This window comes from Anopheles stephensi, chromosome 3 (assembly GCF_013141755.1).
Source record: "Anopheles stephensi strain Indian chromosome 3, UCI_ANSTEP_V1.0, whole genome shotgun sequence".
Taxonomy (NCBI): domain Eukaryota; kingdom Metazoa; phylum Arthropoda; class Insecta; order Diptera; family Culicidae; genus Anopheles; species Anopheles stephensi.
Window position 1 is genome coordinate 76,533,586 of NC_050203.1, and position 15,860 is coordinate 76,549,445.

General features: G+C 45.7%; 1 protein-coding gene across 5 annotated transcripts in view; it reads right to left on the reverse strand.

Annotated features, from left to right (window-relative positions):
- Nucleotides 1–15,860, reverse strand: part of LOC118510846 (endochitinase A) — a 41,311-nt gene that overhangs the window by 7,507 nt on the left and 17,944 nt on the right. For 3 of the 5 annotated variants that reach the window (XM_036053175.1, XM_036053176.1, XM_036053177.1), the window contains exons 5-10: nucleotides 5,692–5,902; nucleotides 5,374–5,610; nucleotides 5,081–5,262; nucleotides 3,469–3,670; nucleotides 3,276–3,401; nucleotides 3,027–3,169 (exon numbers count right to left, since the gene is read on the reverse strand). In XM_036053175.1, the coding sequence (XP_035909068.1) occupies nucleotides 3,027–3,169; nucleotides 3,276–3,401; nucleotides 3,469–3,670; nucleotides 5,081–5,262; nucleotides 5,374–5,610; nucleotides 5,692–5,902 (1,101 nt within the window). Of the gene's footprint in view, nucleotides 1–3,026; nucleotides 3,170–3,275; nucleotides 3,402–3,468; nucleotides 3,671–5,080; nucleotides 5,263–5,373; nucleotides 5,611–5,691; nucleotides 5,903–11,513; nucleotides 11,679–12,042; nucleotides 12,157–13,138; nucleotides 13,717–14,718; nucleotides 15,322–15,860 lie in introns of those variants that run through there. The other 2 variants (XM_036053174.1, XM_036053173.1) reach the window with 2 other exon arrangements.

Consider the following 15,860-nt stretch of genomic DNA (forward strand, 5'->3'; position numbering starts at 1 on the left):
GCCCCCCGAACGCGAGAACAAGTTGTTTGTTGGTGGTGGTGGTGGTGGTGGTTGTTGATGCCCGCGAAGAACCCACCGCCGAGATGCAATGACGAATGGGGAACGTGTGGAAAATAATAATCAATATAGAAACAACATACCAAATACCGAACCGAAGTACACCAAACAACACAACTCATGATGTTTACATAAATGTCCCGTGGAAACGCGACGTAAAGGACGAGATATCGTGTGCAGGCGTGATATGAGATATTGGGATGATGAATGTGATGAGTCAGGAGAAAAACGAGACAAAAAAAGAACGCACAGATTTTCCACCACATTTCTCCAAACGCCAAACGGTTGTCAATTGTGGCTGACGGATGGAATTTTATTTGTATCGGGTTTTTGTGTTTGTTGATGGTGAAATCTGATTTATTTGTGATGATACGTTGCGGGTGACCGATTTTTCGGAAGCTTGTCTAGAGAGCTCGTGAAAACTGCTATAAACCTGCTATTAGGCCTTATTTATCTAGAATATCGTTACCAAAAAAAAAACCTTAATGCAAACCTTGCTAGAAAAAAAAGGGAAACAATACGAAACAGAAATCAAGTACAACAGCAAACGAGGAGTTGCAAAACAAGGAGTAAGCGTAAAGAGACACAGAGTACAAAAATGGTGACGAAACAGAAGGAAGCCAACTGCACGCCTCTTTCCGATTTCATGCCGATGTTATGCCGCGTGGTCTTTGGAAGAGTATGGGTGTGTGTGTGTTCATGTGTGTGGCTGAAGAACTGGGGAAGAAACGGCGGGTAAACGGAAGAGTAAGCCGTACGAAGCGCGTGTCGCGTTGTGGGGATCAATGTCCATGATGTGAAGACACGTGTGCTAATTACCTTTCGGGCACGCTCGCCAAAACACAACTTCTATTCTACGATGTGTACGTGTGTGTATGTGAAGAAAGTATAGCTGTGTATGAGTGTGACGGATGTATGCTTATAAAAAAATAGCTGCAATCAAGAAAGAACCTACTGTACCATTCCGCAAATACTACCGGATGCAGCCTGTTCGCATAAAATTCAACCGGACCGTCATGTCCGATAATGTTGTTCGAAGATACAACCCGTTTGTCAGGAAGATTGCATACATTTAGGCCCGGCTACCGATCGATTCGGAGATGAAGTCACCTAAAGGTATGCTACCCGCACGACAAAACACTCATTCGTAACAAATTGCACCGTTTTCTTCGAATCAACACCATCTAGACTGAACAGTCCCGCAACAGAATCGCAACGAAACGATAAAATGTTTACAAAAAAATGGCTCAAAATTTGAAGGACGGAAAGCACGCAACCCAACCGTGGCAAGAAGAAAAGCGTCCAGTGTACGTGTGTGTTTGTGTGTATGGGAAGCGGGAATTTGCTCTCGCTCAATCACGTCCTGGCCTGTGGTTTCGCGTGTGTGTTTGTGGCTGGCTGTGTGGTTGTACGATTTTTCTTTACTTACTGTCGATCACATCATCGAGGGAGGGAGGGGCCGAGAACGGAGTACGTGGTCGGCGAAGTGTCCCAGCTGGCCATAAATGTGGGGCATGTAGTGTGTAGGGGAGAGAGTGTGTGCGGAAAGGGACGCATTTGGAAGGGTAGTAGTGTTTGGTTTGGTAGTATTTTTTGAAAGCAGACCTTTGTCCTGACGATCGAATCCACATCTGGAGGAAGAATTTCTTACGAGCATGATTCATTTTAGGAAAAACAAAATTTTCTTTGAATTTTACATTTATTGGAAGTTCAACTGGAGCTTTACTATGAGAATATCAGCGGACAAGATAACGGAGAATTCGAAACGTTAAACGGAAGCATTTATAGCACATTTTTAGCAGCTGATAAGTAGCATGCTTAACCTTAATAATTATACTCTAGGTGGAATGGAAACTTGATCCACGCAGGAACAACGCGATTCCTCCAAAAAACTTGTCCTTTTGCTTATGCGCCCGACCAAATGGGGTAAGATTCACATCGTTTTCTGCTTGCTTTAAGTCAAAGGATTCGATCAGTGTTTGTGTGAAGGAAGAAGTGTTTGTGTGTTTTGGTTGTAGTAGTAGGTTGTTGTTTGGTAGGCGGTTGTGTTTTGTTGGCATAACATCGGATGATAAAGACATACAACAGTTAAAATATTAGACTTTGCATCAGAGCGCGTTTTGATTGATGATTCAGAGAAGAAAGAGAGTGAGAGAGAGAGAGGGACGAAAAGAGGGTAACGAATGTAGCATATGAATCGAAAGAATGAAGTCGTAAAAATTGAACTTGAAATCGAATCGACAAGCAATTCTGCTTGTACTTGGTAGCGCCCGAAGCTATGCAATATGCATCAAAACGTCCGTTTCCTCGAATCAATCTGTGCTATGTGATGTCAGGTTCGTTAGCGCATTGCATACCTTTAGGCGCCTAAACTTGAACGAATTTTCGAGAAGAGAAAGGCATTGATATTGAGATTTCAGTTTATAGGAAAAAAAGTCGAAAAAAGAAACGCAAATAACAAAGCTGTCCCTGTTACGCTGTTGACCGAAGAAATGAAGATGAATTAAGAGAACGATTGCTAAAACCGAAAAAAACACTAAACTGCACACAGACACACACACGCGCGCTAAAATCCTGCAAAATCTGTCGTAACATGTCTGCTCAGGAACAGAAAACGGACAAACGGAGAAATGTTTTGGCTACGAATGTGATGATGGCAGTGTGTTATGGGAATGAATGCAAATGAAGTATGTTTCCGGGTCGGTATGGCAGTTATCGTCGACGTCTTGGTCGCTTGCTTGTAAGATGCGAGTGAGAGAGAGAGTGAGAGTGAGTAGAAAGAGAGAGAGAGAAAGAAAATGACGTGATAATGAGGTGAAGTGTGTATGTGACGATGGGTGATAGTGGAAGCAGTAGAAATAGTAGAAGTAGTTGGTGAGTTGAAGATGAGCGATGGAAGGTATGATGATGATGATGGTGGTGGAGCACAGGAGCTGAGAGCGGCAGTGGATTAGACATAGAGTACACACCCGGTTTTCCGATCACGTGGCGTCGATGGTGGTGTACAGGGTGAGCTGCCCTCGCTGTACGAACCGCTCAGGATGGCTCCCTGGCGACGCCGGACCGCATTCAGTAAGCTCAGGGTGGAGCTGCTCAAACCGTGTTTGAAGGACTGTCAAGGAGAGGATGACAGAGAGAGAGAGAGAGAGAGAGAGAGAGAGAGAGTGAGAGAGATCTAATTATCGTGGTAGCGGGTCGTCGACCATAGTGATACGTACAGGCACACATGTTCCTCGCATTTCTCTTAAATCGATATTGCGGAAAATATCACAAAGCACGAGCTCCTCCACCGTCGGGTAGCGGCCATCCGGTGACTCGAAGATCATCTGCAGTACATCGACCACCTGGAGTAGAGGAACACGGTGATTAGCATGTAGCCATTGATGGGGCCGTCACATTATAGCCCAATACCTGTGGATATCGCTCGAGATCGAGCTGGTAGTGGCCGGGTGTTGGCTGCGGTGACGTCAGCTCATAACCGGCGCACATCTCGAACAGCAGGTGACCGAAGCAGATGACGTCGATGTTATCGATGTCCGGCGCGGATCGTGCCCAGATGACGGCGTTGACGCGCGAGTTCAATCCAAGCAGTCCATTTTCCAACCCGGACAATCTAACCGAATCGAAAGTGGAGATTCCTTAGTTAGTACTCCTAGATAATAGTTTTAGTCTAAAAGCAAATCGCATTTAAAGGAACGCCTAAGCGAGGGGAAAAAAGATTTGCGAGGACTCATCCCAGAACAGTACCTTTCGAAAAATTGGGTCAACAACTTCAAGGGAAGGATCCCAATTTTCCACACGAGCGCTTCGCCTTCGGACCGGATTCTTGATATTGAGGTTAGGTGTCGTCGGTAAATGTCCGGCCAGCCATGCATCACTGACACCGGGTCAGCGCGGCAAGGCGGCTCACAACAATAAACATTCCGTTCGATCGAGGGACCGTTTCACCGATGGGTCACGCTTACCCACGGGCAGCTTTGCAATCCTTTTTTTTCTTTGTTTTGGTGTTTGGTTGACGCCATAGAGGAAACCCTACAGCAGACGCAAACCTGTTTGAGCTTTTGTCCATTTATTTTCCATTTAGTATATTTTTCGCCCACAGCGGAAAACGGACACCAATGGCAGAAAGGGGTTATTCACATTTCGTTCTCTTTTTATAGCACACTCACACCAAGCGCGTCATTTGTCAAAGTCTCTTTCCGAGGTGGTTGACACACCCTCACTGTGTGACCCGGGAAGTGTGTTAGAACGTTGACGTCCGATGCATTGAAAGTCACATTAACGTCATCCATAATGTGTGTGTGTGTGTGTGTGTCGCTCAACGCGTGATGGAACCTCACACACATGGAACGCACTCATTCGGCTGGTCGGAAGTTTCCCATTCCGGGTGGAAATCCGATCCTGTGTAGGCGCTACAACACTTAAACAGATCACTTCCTGCCGTCACACGGACAAACCGTGTCGACCGGGCGAAATGAATGGACGAACAATGATGGGGTGGATGGCGTGCCATATAGGGGAAGAAATGGCTGGACACCGGACATGTCGCATGTCGACATCGAACAATGTGTACCCCCGTACGAACGAGTTGGGTTCACTTGTCGGTTTGGACGACTATTGGTACCAGGTTCGATGTACATTCGAACTTTCGTTGATTTGAAAAGTTTTTCAATTGTACGGCCGAATTGAATGGTTCGCATTACGTCCCGGACTATGGTGGTGAGATGGAATAAGTGCCCCTAAAGGGGTGGCTTGTATGTGGGTTTAGAAAAATCATTTTCAATTTATTTACGGCAGGATGCATTCATGGGCTAGAATGGTCATGGGAGAGTTGTATTCTGTCTTTTTGGATTTTAGAACGAAAATATTTCTAGGAAGCTGTGCTCTTCAAAATATTCTTTACACCAATTTCAACACGGAAAGTTACCAAAAAATTCATTTTGCTGTACGAATTGCATACATTTCAGAGTTCACAAAAATAGTGATTTTCTCTGATTGAAATCTAAACCTCCGAATAACTTACCGAGCAACTCCATTCTGCAGGATGACATTACCACTGTGCAGATGACCGTGCGAAGGAATGCCGCGCTCGCGTAGGAACAGCAGTGCCTCCAGTATTTGTCGCCCGAGCCGCTGTACCTGGGACAGCGGCAAACACGTCGACTTTCGCGTGTACTTGCGACTCCACGGTTCGTTCCATTGTGACTGTAGGGGTTGAAAAGGTTGGCAAGACAAGATAAGATAAGCAATCGAATCCTTCCCATCAGTAGAAGCGGTGGCAATCCTTTCCCAGGACTCCCTTGCAGTGTTTGTTACCTTGTAGATAAGATCCTTGAGACTGCCGCGCGGATTGAATGGCATCACGAGACTGGTGTACTGGTGGGAATCGGAGGGGAAAAAACCTAGATCTAGCACCGGATAGATGTACGGATGCTGGAGCGAACCGAGCAGCTCCATCAGCACACCCTGGGGACATTCGGAGGGCGGCAACTCTTCTAAGGCAATACAATCGGGAGGTAATGGTAGCAGCGTCATAAGCCGATCGGTACGTATCTGTGGGACGGGACGAGAACCAGAAGACAAAGAGCTAGAGTTGGTTTGGCCGAGCGAGCGAAGGTAAAGGTGTGTATGTACCGTGCAATCGTTCAGCAGGAACCAGTGCTTATTGGAGCGCGATCCGATGTCATCTAGGTGTGCGATGGACTCGTACCGGCCGCCCGTGTTCTGTAGCCATTCCTGGCAGGCGGCATACGCCCGTTCCCGTGCTGCTCGCTCCCGTGGACTGCGATCCGGTGCCCCGATACCACTGTCCAGTGCCGTATACTGCTGGTAGCGCACGCTGTGTCTGAATGGAGAAAGAAGCAAAAAGGGGAGAGAGAAATCGGTCCCAAAGTAAAGGTTAGTCGTAGGCATGAAAAGAACAATACCCATCGTTTTGTTTTCCCCGCAGTTTACACCTCACCAAAACCCTCTCCCAACCCAACTCCCCAATTCCCTACATTCCCAGACTATGAATTCTGTCCCACAGCACTAAGAAATCACTAGTTGATATATTTTGATGGAGCAGAGAAGTAAGAAAAACTAAATGGAAACGCTAGAGAAATAGGACCGAAAAAAGAAAACTGTACAAACAAACATATTGAAATATCGAATGCAACAACACTGGAACACACGACTATACAAACCTTGCGGTGGCTGTGGAAGGGAACTAATGCGAAACAATGTAAAACGGAACGATTTTTTTGGTTGTTGCGAGACTTGCGACGAATGCTGGCAGTATCAAAATCCCGTGACTGACGTGCCTAGCCCGTCAGTTGCTTTCTAATTCGTGCGAGCTAACTGGACGCTATCCGACTAGCACGGTGGGACTATGTACAGAGTAAAGTATGTGGATGAGGTAAAAAAAACTACAACAGGAGGAACCCAGTGATCCTCCCAGTGGAGAAGAACCCAGGAAGTACGAACAGGGAACATCCAAACATCCAGACATTCCAGAGAACGATCGATGGCGTGGCTAATGGCAGCATGGCGGCGATGACGACGAGGTAAATCTTTTATTTTACGTAAAAATCCACCACCACTTCAGACCGGATTTATATTCTTGTCTCCCGCGTTTTCCACGGCCCCACCTTCCTCTTTGGCTTTGGAACTATGGCGGCCAGGCCACGTGGGCTTGCAGTAACAGTAATTGCATGTGGGGACGGACCGGTGGTGTTGTGACTGTCGATAATCGACTTGGATCGGCCGGGTCCACGTGCCCGTAGAAAGCTCCACTTTCGCTAATCGCATTAGTGTCGACCGGGTACAGAGCGTGTGCAGACAAAAAAGAGGCCGACCGGGGGTGACAATGACCAGGCGCCTCCATCGGGAGTTGCTTTTTGTGTTGTATTTCATTATTGATGGGCTTTCGTTTTACGGCTGGTGTGTGTGTGTGTGCGTTTTTTGTTCTTATTCTCGATTAATTTTCCAAGAAATGATGAGTGTGAGTGAATTTTGTTTCCAGGAAAATGTTGAGCAGGAACAAGCGAGACGTTCGTTCTTTAAGGGGTTTAATTGCTAGCATAATACCAATCAATCGTTTGCTGATCATGCAGAAGAGCTTTCACAACATTTCTTAACAATGACAACACATTAACAGAGCAGGAGATACATCGAAACGGAGAGTATAACGACAGCAACACGTTTGAACGGGAGGTTGCACAGACACAGAAGAACACCAAAAAAACACCTTTCTTCACAATGCAAGTTAAACGGGAAGGAAAGTAGAATGGGAAAGCAATGAAGATAGTGATAGAGATAGAGAAGGCAGTAGAAGATAATATAAGGTAGAGAAAATGATGCCGAGCCAGCAAGTGAGTCGGCACTTGACGTCTACAAGGACACAACAACATGGGCATGGGTGTTGTAACTGACAGATAGAGGCAAAAGTTTCGCACTAAATTGATAATGGATCCAACCCCAAACGGAAGTGCATGCGGCGAACGGGATGGCGTGTGTAATGGTCGCCTGTCAGTCTAGGTACGAACGCACCAAGTACACACACACAGACACACGTTCTGTAGCTAAAGTATAAATATAGCTCGAAAGAACTTCAAGATTAGCTCGAAAGTTACACCGATCTCCGGAGTGGTAATGCAATATTCACACACACACTCATACGCTCCTGGCTTCCGGTTGGAGTGTTTTCATCTCCAAAAAAAAGAATAAAAAGAGGAACAAAAGGAAGTAGATTGACATGGCCGGAGTGAAGCGGATGTGGAAACAATGCAACGGAGTGGTTGGTTGGAATGGCTGATGGTTGTGATAGATAGACAGGCAGGAAGGTCAGGAAGGAAGGAACCGAGAACCATTAAATTATCCATTCCCGAAGGACTCCCGAGATGGGCCGGGGGTTGAGCAGAGCTCGAAAGAGTGGCGTGAATGTGACAGTGGCTGCAACCAGGCTATTTCCATTCACCGTTACAATTGAACCTACAGAGTACTGTAGTGCACAGTAAATAGCGCTAAAACCGCTAAGGCCAGTAGGAACGTTAAAAATGAAAAATGAGTAAGAGGTGAGAGTTTTAAATAGAAAAAAAGGTCAAAAACTCTAGAAAGCTACAAGTCACGAAAAACGGGAAGGAAAGATAGGAAAGAATGAAACAAGAGTTAGAAAAAAATGTAGAAAAAGTGACAGAAGTGACAGAAAAACCGAAACAAAATCGTAGAAGTCAAATAGTAAGAATGACAGATATGAAATATGAGAAGAAAACACAAGACACATTCACTAACGAAACGTTTCACACGAAGCACAATCAACCTCAATTTCGGCACTCCATTATTTGAATCGCCTGTCTGCATCAAATCGGATGATGCACTTCAAGGTTTTGATGCCTTTTTGAATTTTCCTCTCGAAATGTGTGAGAGAGTGTGTGTGTGTGTGGTGTGTGTGTGTACGTGTAAGTAACACTTTTCCCACCATTGACAGTGTGTTGCTGTGTTAGTGCGTGTGTTAGGGGTTCTGGATGTCTTGGTTGGTGTGAGGCCACTTTTTGTTGTTGACAATTTCAATTGACAAACGGACAACGGACGGCTGCAGCTGTCGGCAACATCTACAACCCATCCGGTGTGCCAGGAAAATTTTGGAATCGATCGATTGTTTGATGGTTGGGGACCACACGCTGCCGGTGGGCTACTTTATTGTCTCATTTCATTGCTTACATCGTACAACAATTGGATTCTTCCACTCGCTAGCGCTTAGCATAATGACTAAATTACTTATTGTTGATTAATTATACTTGTGGTGGTCCCTTCGTTTTACGGGGGGGTGGAGGGTGCTTTTGGAAGGGGGAGAGGGGTTCTGTGAGGGTTGTTTTGTACTGTGTGTGTCTGTGTGTGTGTCTGTGTGAGGTTGGTGGTGTTCGAATTGCTTGCATTTTTCGATCTCATTTTCAATCACAGTCTCTTCATTTCAATTATGGAGTGGAAGCTCTTAACTCTTCTGCTTGTTTGAACAGAACACGAGAAGTATGGGGAGGAGCAAATGAAAGTTCATTAAGTGAAGTAAGAAGAACGGAAGATAAGGTTCCCACAACAACACATGTGGGACACGGGTAGGAAATAGAAAGCTATACAGATAATTGTTTGGAACAGATGAGTAGGAAACAAACACATGGGCGGAAGTACAGTAACGTAAGACGAGCCGTTGCTAATGGGAAATGGGCCAATTCCTATCGCACATCGGATTGGATACGAAACTTTTTCGGTTCCGAATAAACGCACGAAACTCATGCAGCACGTAGGTACAACAACTCTTTTTCCTTCCAACTTCTGCTGGCCATGGAGGCCTCACTCGTATCACACCACACAAAGTGTAACGTTTTACCCGCGATTTGTATTTTCCCTAACTTTTCCCGGCAAGAGTTTCACGGACCGCGGGGGAAAAAAGCTTTTCTTTTGCCCGCTAGCGATAGATTGCAAGATTGCTGTGCTTCTGGGTGCCGGTGGTAAATACATTGCGAATCCCAATTAGTATGAAGTACCGAGCTGTTGACCCGCTTTTTTCTCGCTCGCTCTTGCTCGGCTCTTGACAAGCCGTCCATTTGATAGGATTCAACCGCCGCAAGAGAGGTTGAGATGAGAAAATGGAACTTCTACTTTAGCGAGCAGAACTGCAGAACCAATTGGGAAAAAAGGCTCACCAGAACCTTTTTGCTTCATTTGCCTCTATTTATCATTTACTGCAAGGTAAATATAAAAGTTCCTGTAGTTCTTTGCCGTTGAGAATCGAGCCGAACCAGGGGTGGCAAGTGAGTGTGGCGATAAGCAGGATTTAGTCTCGATTGTGGAAACTCATGACTATTTATGGCAACAAGTTTTCTTTCCTCTTGGTGAAAGAATAGCGAGTGTTGAGCCTTATCTTGAAAGGAGAGGTTCATTTTAAATGGATTCATCCTTGGCTTTCCTCGTTGAGCTGAACTTTGTGTAATACGGTTGCTAATATAAATTTTCTACTTATCTACACTCTAGATAGCTTCTAGCGAGCGTGAAATTTAGCTTCACAAGCGTAAGAAGAACTGTTGCACCTCATTCGGTCGGATTTTTTCCCTATTTTTTATTTTGTTTACAACCCTTTTAAGGTTTAATACGATCAGTTTCCTTTTTTTAAATAGAAATAACATCACAGCTACGCTAGGAATCGTAACCTATAATAATGAAATGAAACCTACAAGATAAGTGGAGAAAGGCAACTAGTTCTAGCCTAATAATACCCTTCGAGTGAGTAGAAGAAAGAAAATGGTAGAAGGCACCTCTGATTTCGTATCTGTAGGCGAACGGTAAAACACAACACAGAGCACACCGAGTTGAGGAGAACAATTAAAACACCAGACGCTTGATGATGCCCTGGATTGGTTCGCACTTGTGCCAATTCTGATTGTATTTTTTGCTTTATTTTTTTCAATATGAGTATGAAAAAACTCTAACGAATGAATTATCTATTTTCGCTTTGCAAGGCAACACAACGCTAGATGTGTGTGTGTGTGTCTGTGGTACTGTCATGAGAGAACGCGAGATGGAAATATGGAAAAGGTTATTGGCAAGTGGATTTCGGGAAAAAACGATTTAATGATAAACAAAAGAGAATGTAATGGAAAAGATCTTGCAAGTTTTAAATAATAAATTACGTGATAAGAGCTGAGCTAGGGTTAAAGCAAAAATGAGAAGTTTAATGCAAATAAGCAAGCCACTTGTAGAAAAGTTTGTGGATTGCATACTGTAAGGCGTAATTTGCTATGTTGCCCCTAAAAGTATGCAATTTGTAAGACTTTTTTTATGAATTTTCCCTTGCTATCAAAAGTGGGCTAAAATATGTATCAAAATTATTTTTGGACCAAACGTTTACTCTATTTTAAATAATATTTCACGTGATGGAACAAGCGATTGAAAAATAAATCAACCAGAAATGAATAGTTAACAGCAACCAAACGAAAAGAAGCTGCATGAAGCGCGCGATTTACAGATTGCATACTTTCAGACTTTCGCTTCCACCGGGCAGCGCAAAAGTATGCAATTCACACGGCAATTATTTTCTTTTCATCAAGAGATTCATTAAGCCGGGTCGGACCGGTGGCAAAGCAACACAAAAGAAACGCCTCTCATTACAGCAGGATCATAATTGGGGGAAGAAAACAGGGGGAGAAATGTAAAGGTGTGTTTATGTGTGTGTGTGTTTGGTTGTATTGTATGAGTGGACTGTGCATGTATACATTCAAATGCAGATACAGAACATTAACCAACAATAAAGTAAATTGATAAAGTGGCTACGGTAATGGTAGGAGGGCACAGTTGAACATTTGTTGTAGCGGTAGTAGTAGTAGTAGTAGTAGAAGTAGTAGTAGTAGTATTAGTAGTAGAAGGTAGGTAGTATGAAGAAGAGTAGGTAGGTGAATGGATGGTAGTATGAAGGGCATAGAAACCTTGTCGGCGAGTCGTTCTCTTTGGCCGCACCGGTACTGTCCTGCAGCAGGCTCCGGCTGAAGAGGAACTTGGCCAGCGAGTCAAGCTTGGCGCTGACCAGCGGCGATCGTTCGGAATGTTCGGTTTCCGAGTTGTTGTCGTGCTCGGAGCTGATGGATCGACCTCTGGAAAATAGACGAACAGAGCAGAAGGCGCGCGTGTGCGGTAAGCATAAAATGGGTTTGGCGAATGGTGTGGCGGACAAGGGTGTATTGTTTTGTTTGCTGGTTGCATAAAGGAACCAAGGAAACGAAAGAACTCGTGCTGATGCTGCACAGCAACCAAGCAAAACACAACAAAGGAAGAAGAAAACAATTAAGCAAGCGGCAAAGGCAAAAACCCAAACCAAACGGGAACAAAACCGTGATATGCTGAATGAGAGAATGGGTTTATTCAGTCAAGTCGAGTGACTGAATTGTGGAAGGGAAATGAGGTGGGCAGGGGGGGGGGGACGGGAGCAGTGCACGTGGGGAAAAGGCATTCAATTACCTGAACAGCATGCGTTTGTTGGCCGCGGTAAGCGGTGGTTCGGTGCGCGGTTCTTGGAATTCGGCCGCCGACTGGGCACGTCTCATTTTTCTCTTTTTCCGCCGGTAGCTCGACCTAGGAAAAGGTTTTTTCAAGGGGCGCATACGAGGCGGATCGTTGCGTTGCAGGCGCGTAATGGCCACAACCATGCACAGGTAGCAACGGAAGCGATGCAATTGTTGTGTGTGTGTGTTGTTTTTTTCGTCCGCACAAACAGCAGAATAGGAAATTAAACAGGATGCAATCGAATGCAATCGGTGTGGTAAAGTGAGGAGAAAGAAAAAAAGGATGCCCACACACACACACACACACACAAGCGGAAACAATAGAAGCAATGAAGAAGATAAGGAGATGCGAAGAAGGGAGAGAGAAAAAGAGAGAGAGAGAGAGAGAATAAAAGCAAAACAGAATTTTAGTTTTAATAAGCTTCGTGCGAACGCCAGTGCCGTGGGCTGCCGGTGGGAGTTGGGCAGTTAGTTGGTGGTGGTGATGGTGTTGGTGGTAATGGAAGAGGTGTAAGCTTCTCCCGGTATGCAGCAGATGCAAACATAAAAAAAGGAATGCTGGTTTTTTTTACTGCGAAAGCTTCACCGCTTCTTAACTAGCTGCAGTAAATTATGGACGATTCTTTATCTTCCTTTGTTTGTGGTTAAAAAGGCAAGAGAAATGGGGGTTTGTAAAGCTTTGCAGCGAGTCAATTATGTGAAGTAAAGTGATTTTAAGCGTTTTTTTCCTCTTGATTGAATGCAAAACAGCCTAAAGGTATGCCATTTGCAGGGGCAAAGTGATTTTTTCTCTGAAAGCTTCCTAAAAATTAAAGAAACTGTCGTCAAATTAGCTGTATCTCTTCATCCTAGTATAACACACAAAAAAGCGAAAAGAACGCGCCTAAAACTATGCAATACGCACCTCAAAATGATGTGTTTACACTTTTTACTGCTGTAACTCTTGAAAATGCACTTTAGGGGACTATTTTCCAACTCCGAACCTTTCTGACTTCATCCGGGAGAAGCAGCTTCTTCGCCACCAGATAGACCAGCACCGTGCGTGCACTTACCTCGACGGTCGCTCCTGGCAGAACCGATCGTGCCCGGTCGTTTCGACCTCCTTCGCCTCCTTATCGTCCGCGCCATTGCGCTTGTTCATCGTCGAGTAGAGATTGAACATCTTGAGCTTGGTCTTTACATTGGTCACCTCGCAAACGCGCACTATAATTTTGCGACTGCTCTTGATCACCGTATTGATTGTCTTGTAGAAGGAAAAGGACACGGGCGGTCCGCCGGTCGGTCCGTCCTTCGGTGGTTTGCCGGGCGCTTCGTGTCGCCCCGGTACCGTTGCCGCCGTATCGACCACCGGTGACTGCTGCTGGACGTTTTCCGATGGCTTTTCCTGTATCGCCGATAGTGGGTCCTCTGGCTGTAGTAGATGCAGCTGGAGCTGTTTCGATGGTTGTTGCTGTTGCGGTGGCAACGGTTGTTGTTCCCTTTGTACCGTGGTCGGTTGTTGTGATGGTGATGAGGATGAGGAAAAGTCCGGCGTTCGCAGCTTTTTCTGCTGCTGCTGCTGCTGGTCGGGATGAGCTTTCTGATGCTGTGATCTAGCCGCTGGTGCTGGTGGCTGCTTGTTCGTTGTATCCTGTACGAATGTGGACGGTGCCAGCAAGTGCGTTAGGGGAAATTGCGTTGAAAAGCGGTAGCCAGTAACCCAGAAAAAACACACACACACCACACCGGGCAGCAAAGAAGCGGCAACAGAAACGGGCAAGCGTTGTGTGTGTGTGTGTGTGAGCCAAATTGAGGATCTCTGTTCAAGAGAGGGTTCTTGTTTTATTTTAGTAAAGCGAAGCGAAGGGCGGCGCAGAAAACTCACGCACGTGTTCTCACGCGTCTCGAAGAAAAACGTGCTCTTTTTGGCGGGTTTTAGATTGTGGTTCGAAACCTCAAACAGTGTAGCGCGCAACGGAACCTTTAGTTCGCAAGATGTCACAAAACCTGTTCCATCACTTGGCCACTACACGTGTGTGTGTGTAGTGCTGTGGAGAAGCCACGAGGGAAGCCACAATGACACAAAGTACCGGGCGTCTCCATTGGGCGGGTCCGCAGTAAGCGCATTAAGCGCACCTGTTTGCAAGCCTAGTAGCCGGCCGCCATTACCCGGTTGTCACGTGTCGATGCTTACTTGGAGTAGTTGATCAATTGAGGGCACTTTAGTTTTGAGGTTGGGAAATATTTTTACTTTATAAAAGATTAACCTTACTCTAAATTAAATTACTCTTTTTTACAGAAGAAACGAAGGTCGATAAAACTCGATAGTGAGAGAGAGAGAGAGAGAGTAAATGGACAACAGATGGCTTTGGAATCTGAATGACTGTGATGTTTTCCCAGCATGGCCTGTTCAACATCAAGGAAACCTCCCGGAAAATTGGAAAAAACTCATGACACATTGTCACTTAACTTTTTCGATGCTTTTAAACCCTTCACTCGCTCACACACACACACACACACACCAACACTCTTCTGCAGCTGTCAAAACACTTTCAGTGTGCCACTTCTTATTGCTGCTGTGTCAGCATTTTTCCACCGATTAAAAAAAAATCCTTCCAGGGAAGAAAAATGCATCCACTGGCCGTAACTTTACCATGCACAACCACCATCCAAGCAGCACCGGAAGCACCGTGTTTTTGGTGGATCAAAGTTGGCGCTGCCTCCTTTCCTTTTGGCTAAACGCAACGGATCAACACTTTGCGAAACGCACACACACACAAACTTTCACGCGGAAAATTTCTCTCAATCTGAAGAATGCAGGTTATCGACAGTTTTGTGCACAAACAGTTCGAGCCGGAAGAGGAACGTTTTACATCCGGTTCGGGCTGGGCACCCACCCGGTCGGTACGCACATTCGCGAGAGGGAAGACAACTGGCACTGCACTGGAGCACGCGACGCGAACGAAATGCTGCTGCTGCTGTCAGTGTCGACGGACGGAACGGATATGAATGCTGTGTGCAAAACGGTGGCCGGTGTGAAGCCACCTAGCTGCGGCCTTTTGTCGCGGGCGTATTAACGGCTGCCTGGGTGTATGTCTGTGTGTGTGTGGGTGCGGGATACGAACGAGCGTTGTGCGTGTGTGCGAGTTCAAGACCAACCTCGACCGGGCTTTGGTGTGTAATGAAGGTTGGTTTGTTTCGTGCGTTGGTGGAAAAACTGGGGAACTTATTTCGCTTCGGGGCGGACTGTTGCCTTTGCCATTTATGCTCAGGTTGGTCGGTGTGTGTGTGTGTGTGGGTTGGTGGTGATGAAGGGAAGACCTGTGTCTTTCGGTCATTCGGAATCGGTTCGGTACATCAACGACGACTGCTGTTGCTTAATTTATCATGTATTTGCTAACATGAAACCCTATTTCGGAGCTAAATCGGACAACACACTTCCAATTTGTGACGGAGATACACGGATCCGAGAATTGGGGAAAACCGTAGAGCCATTTTTAGACATTATTACCAGAGCCAGAAGACTACTAAATAGAGACCGATGCTCATTTCTTCGTTGGTCTTTAAGTGTTTGAGATCTTAAAATTTCCCCGAGCGCATCGCTTTTCAACCACCTCTGACATTTAGCGCGGCCATCGACCGTTGTGCTTCTACGCCTTGGTACGCATTTCAATACGCCACGGGTGTGCGTAGGCCGGTGAAAGGTTTCATTTACCTTTGCAGCAGCGATGGAGCGCACTTTACAGCATGGATCGTTTTTTGTCTGGTGCTGAATGGAGAAAATGGCGCCTTGCG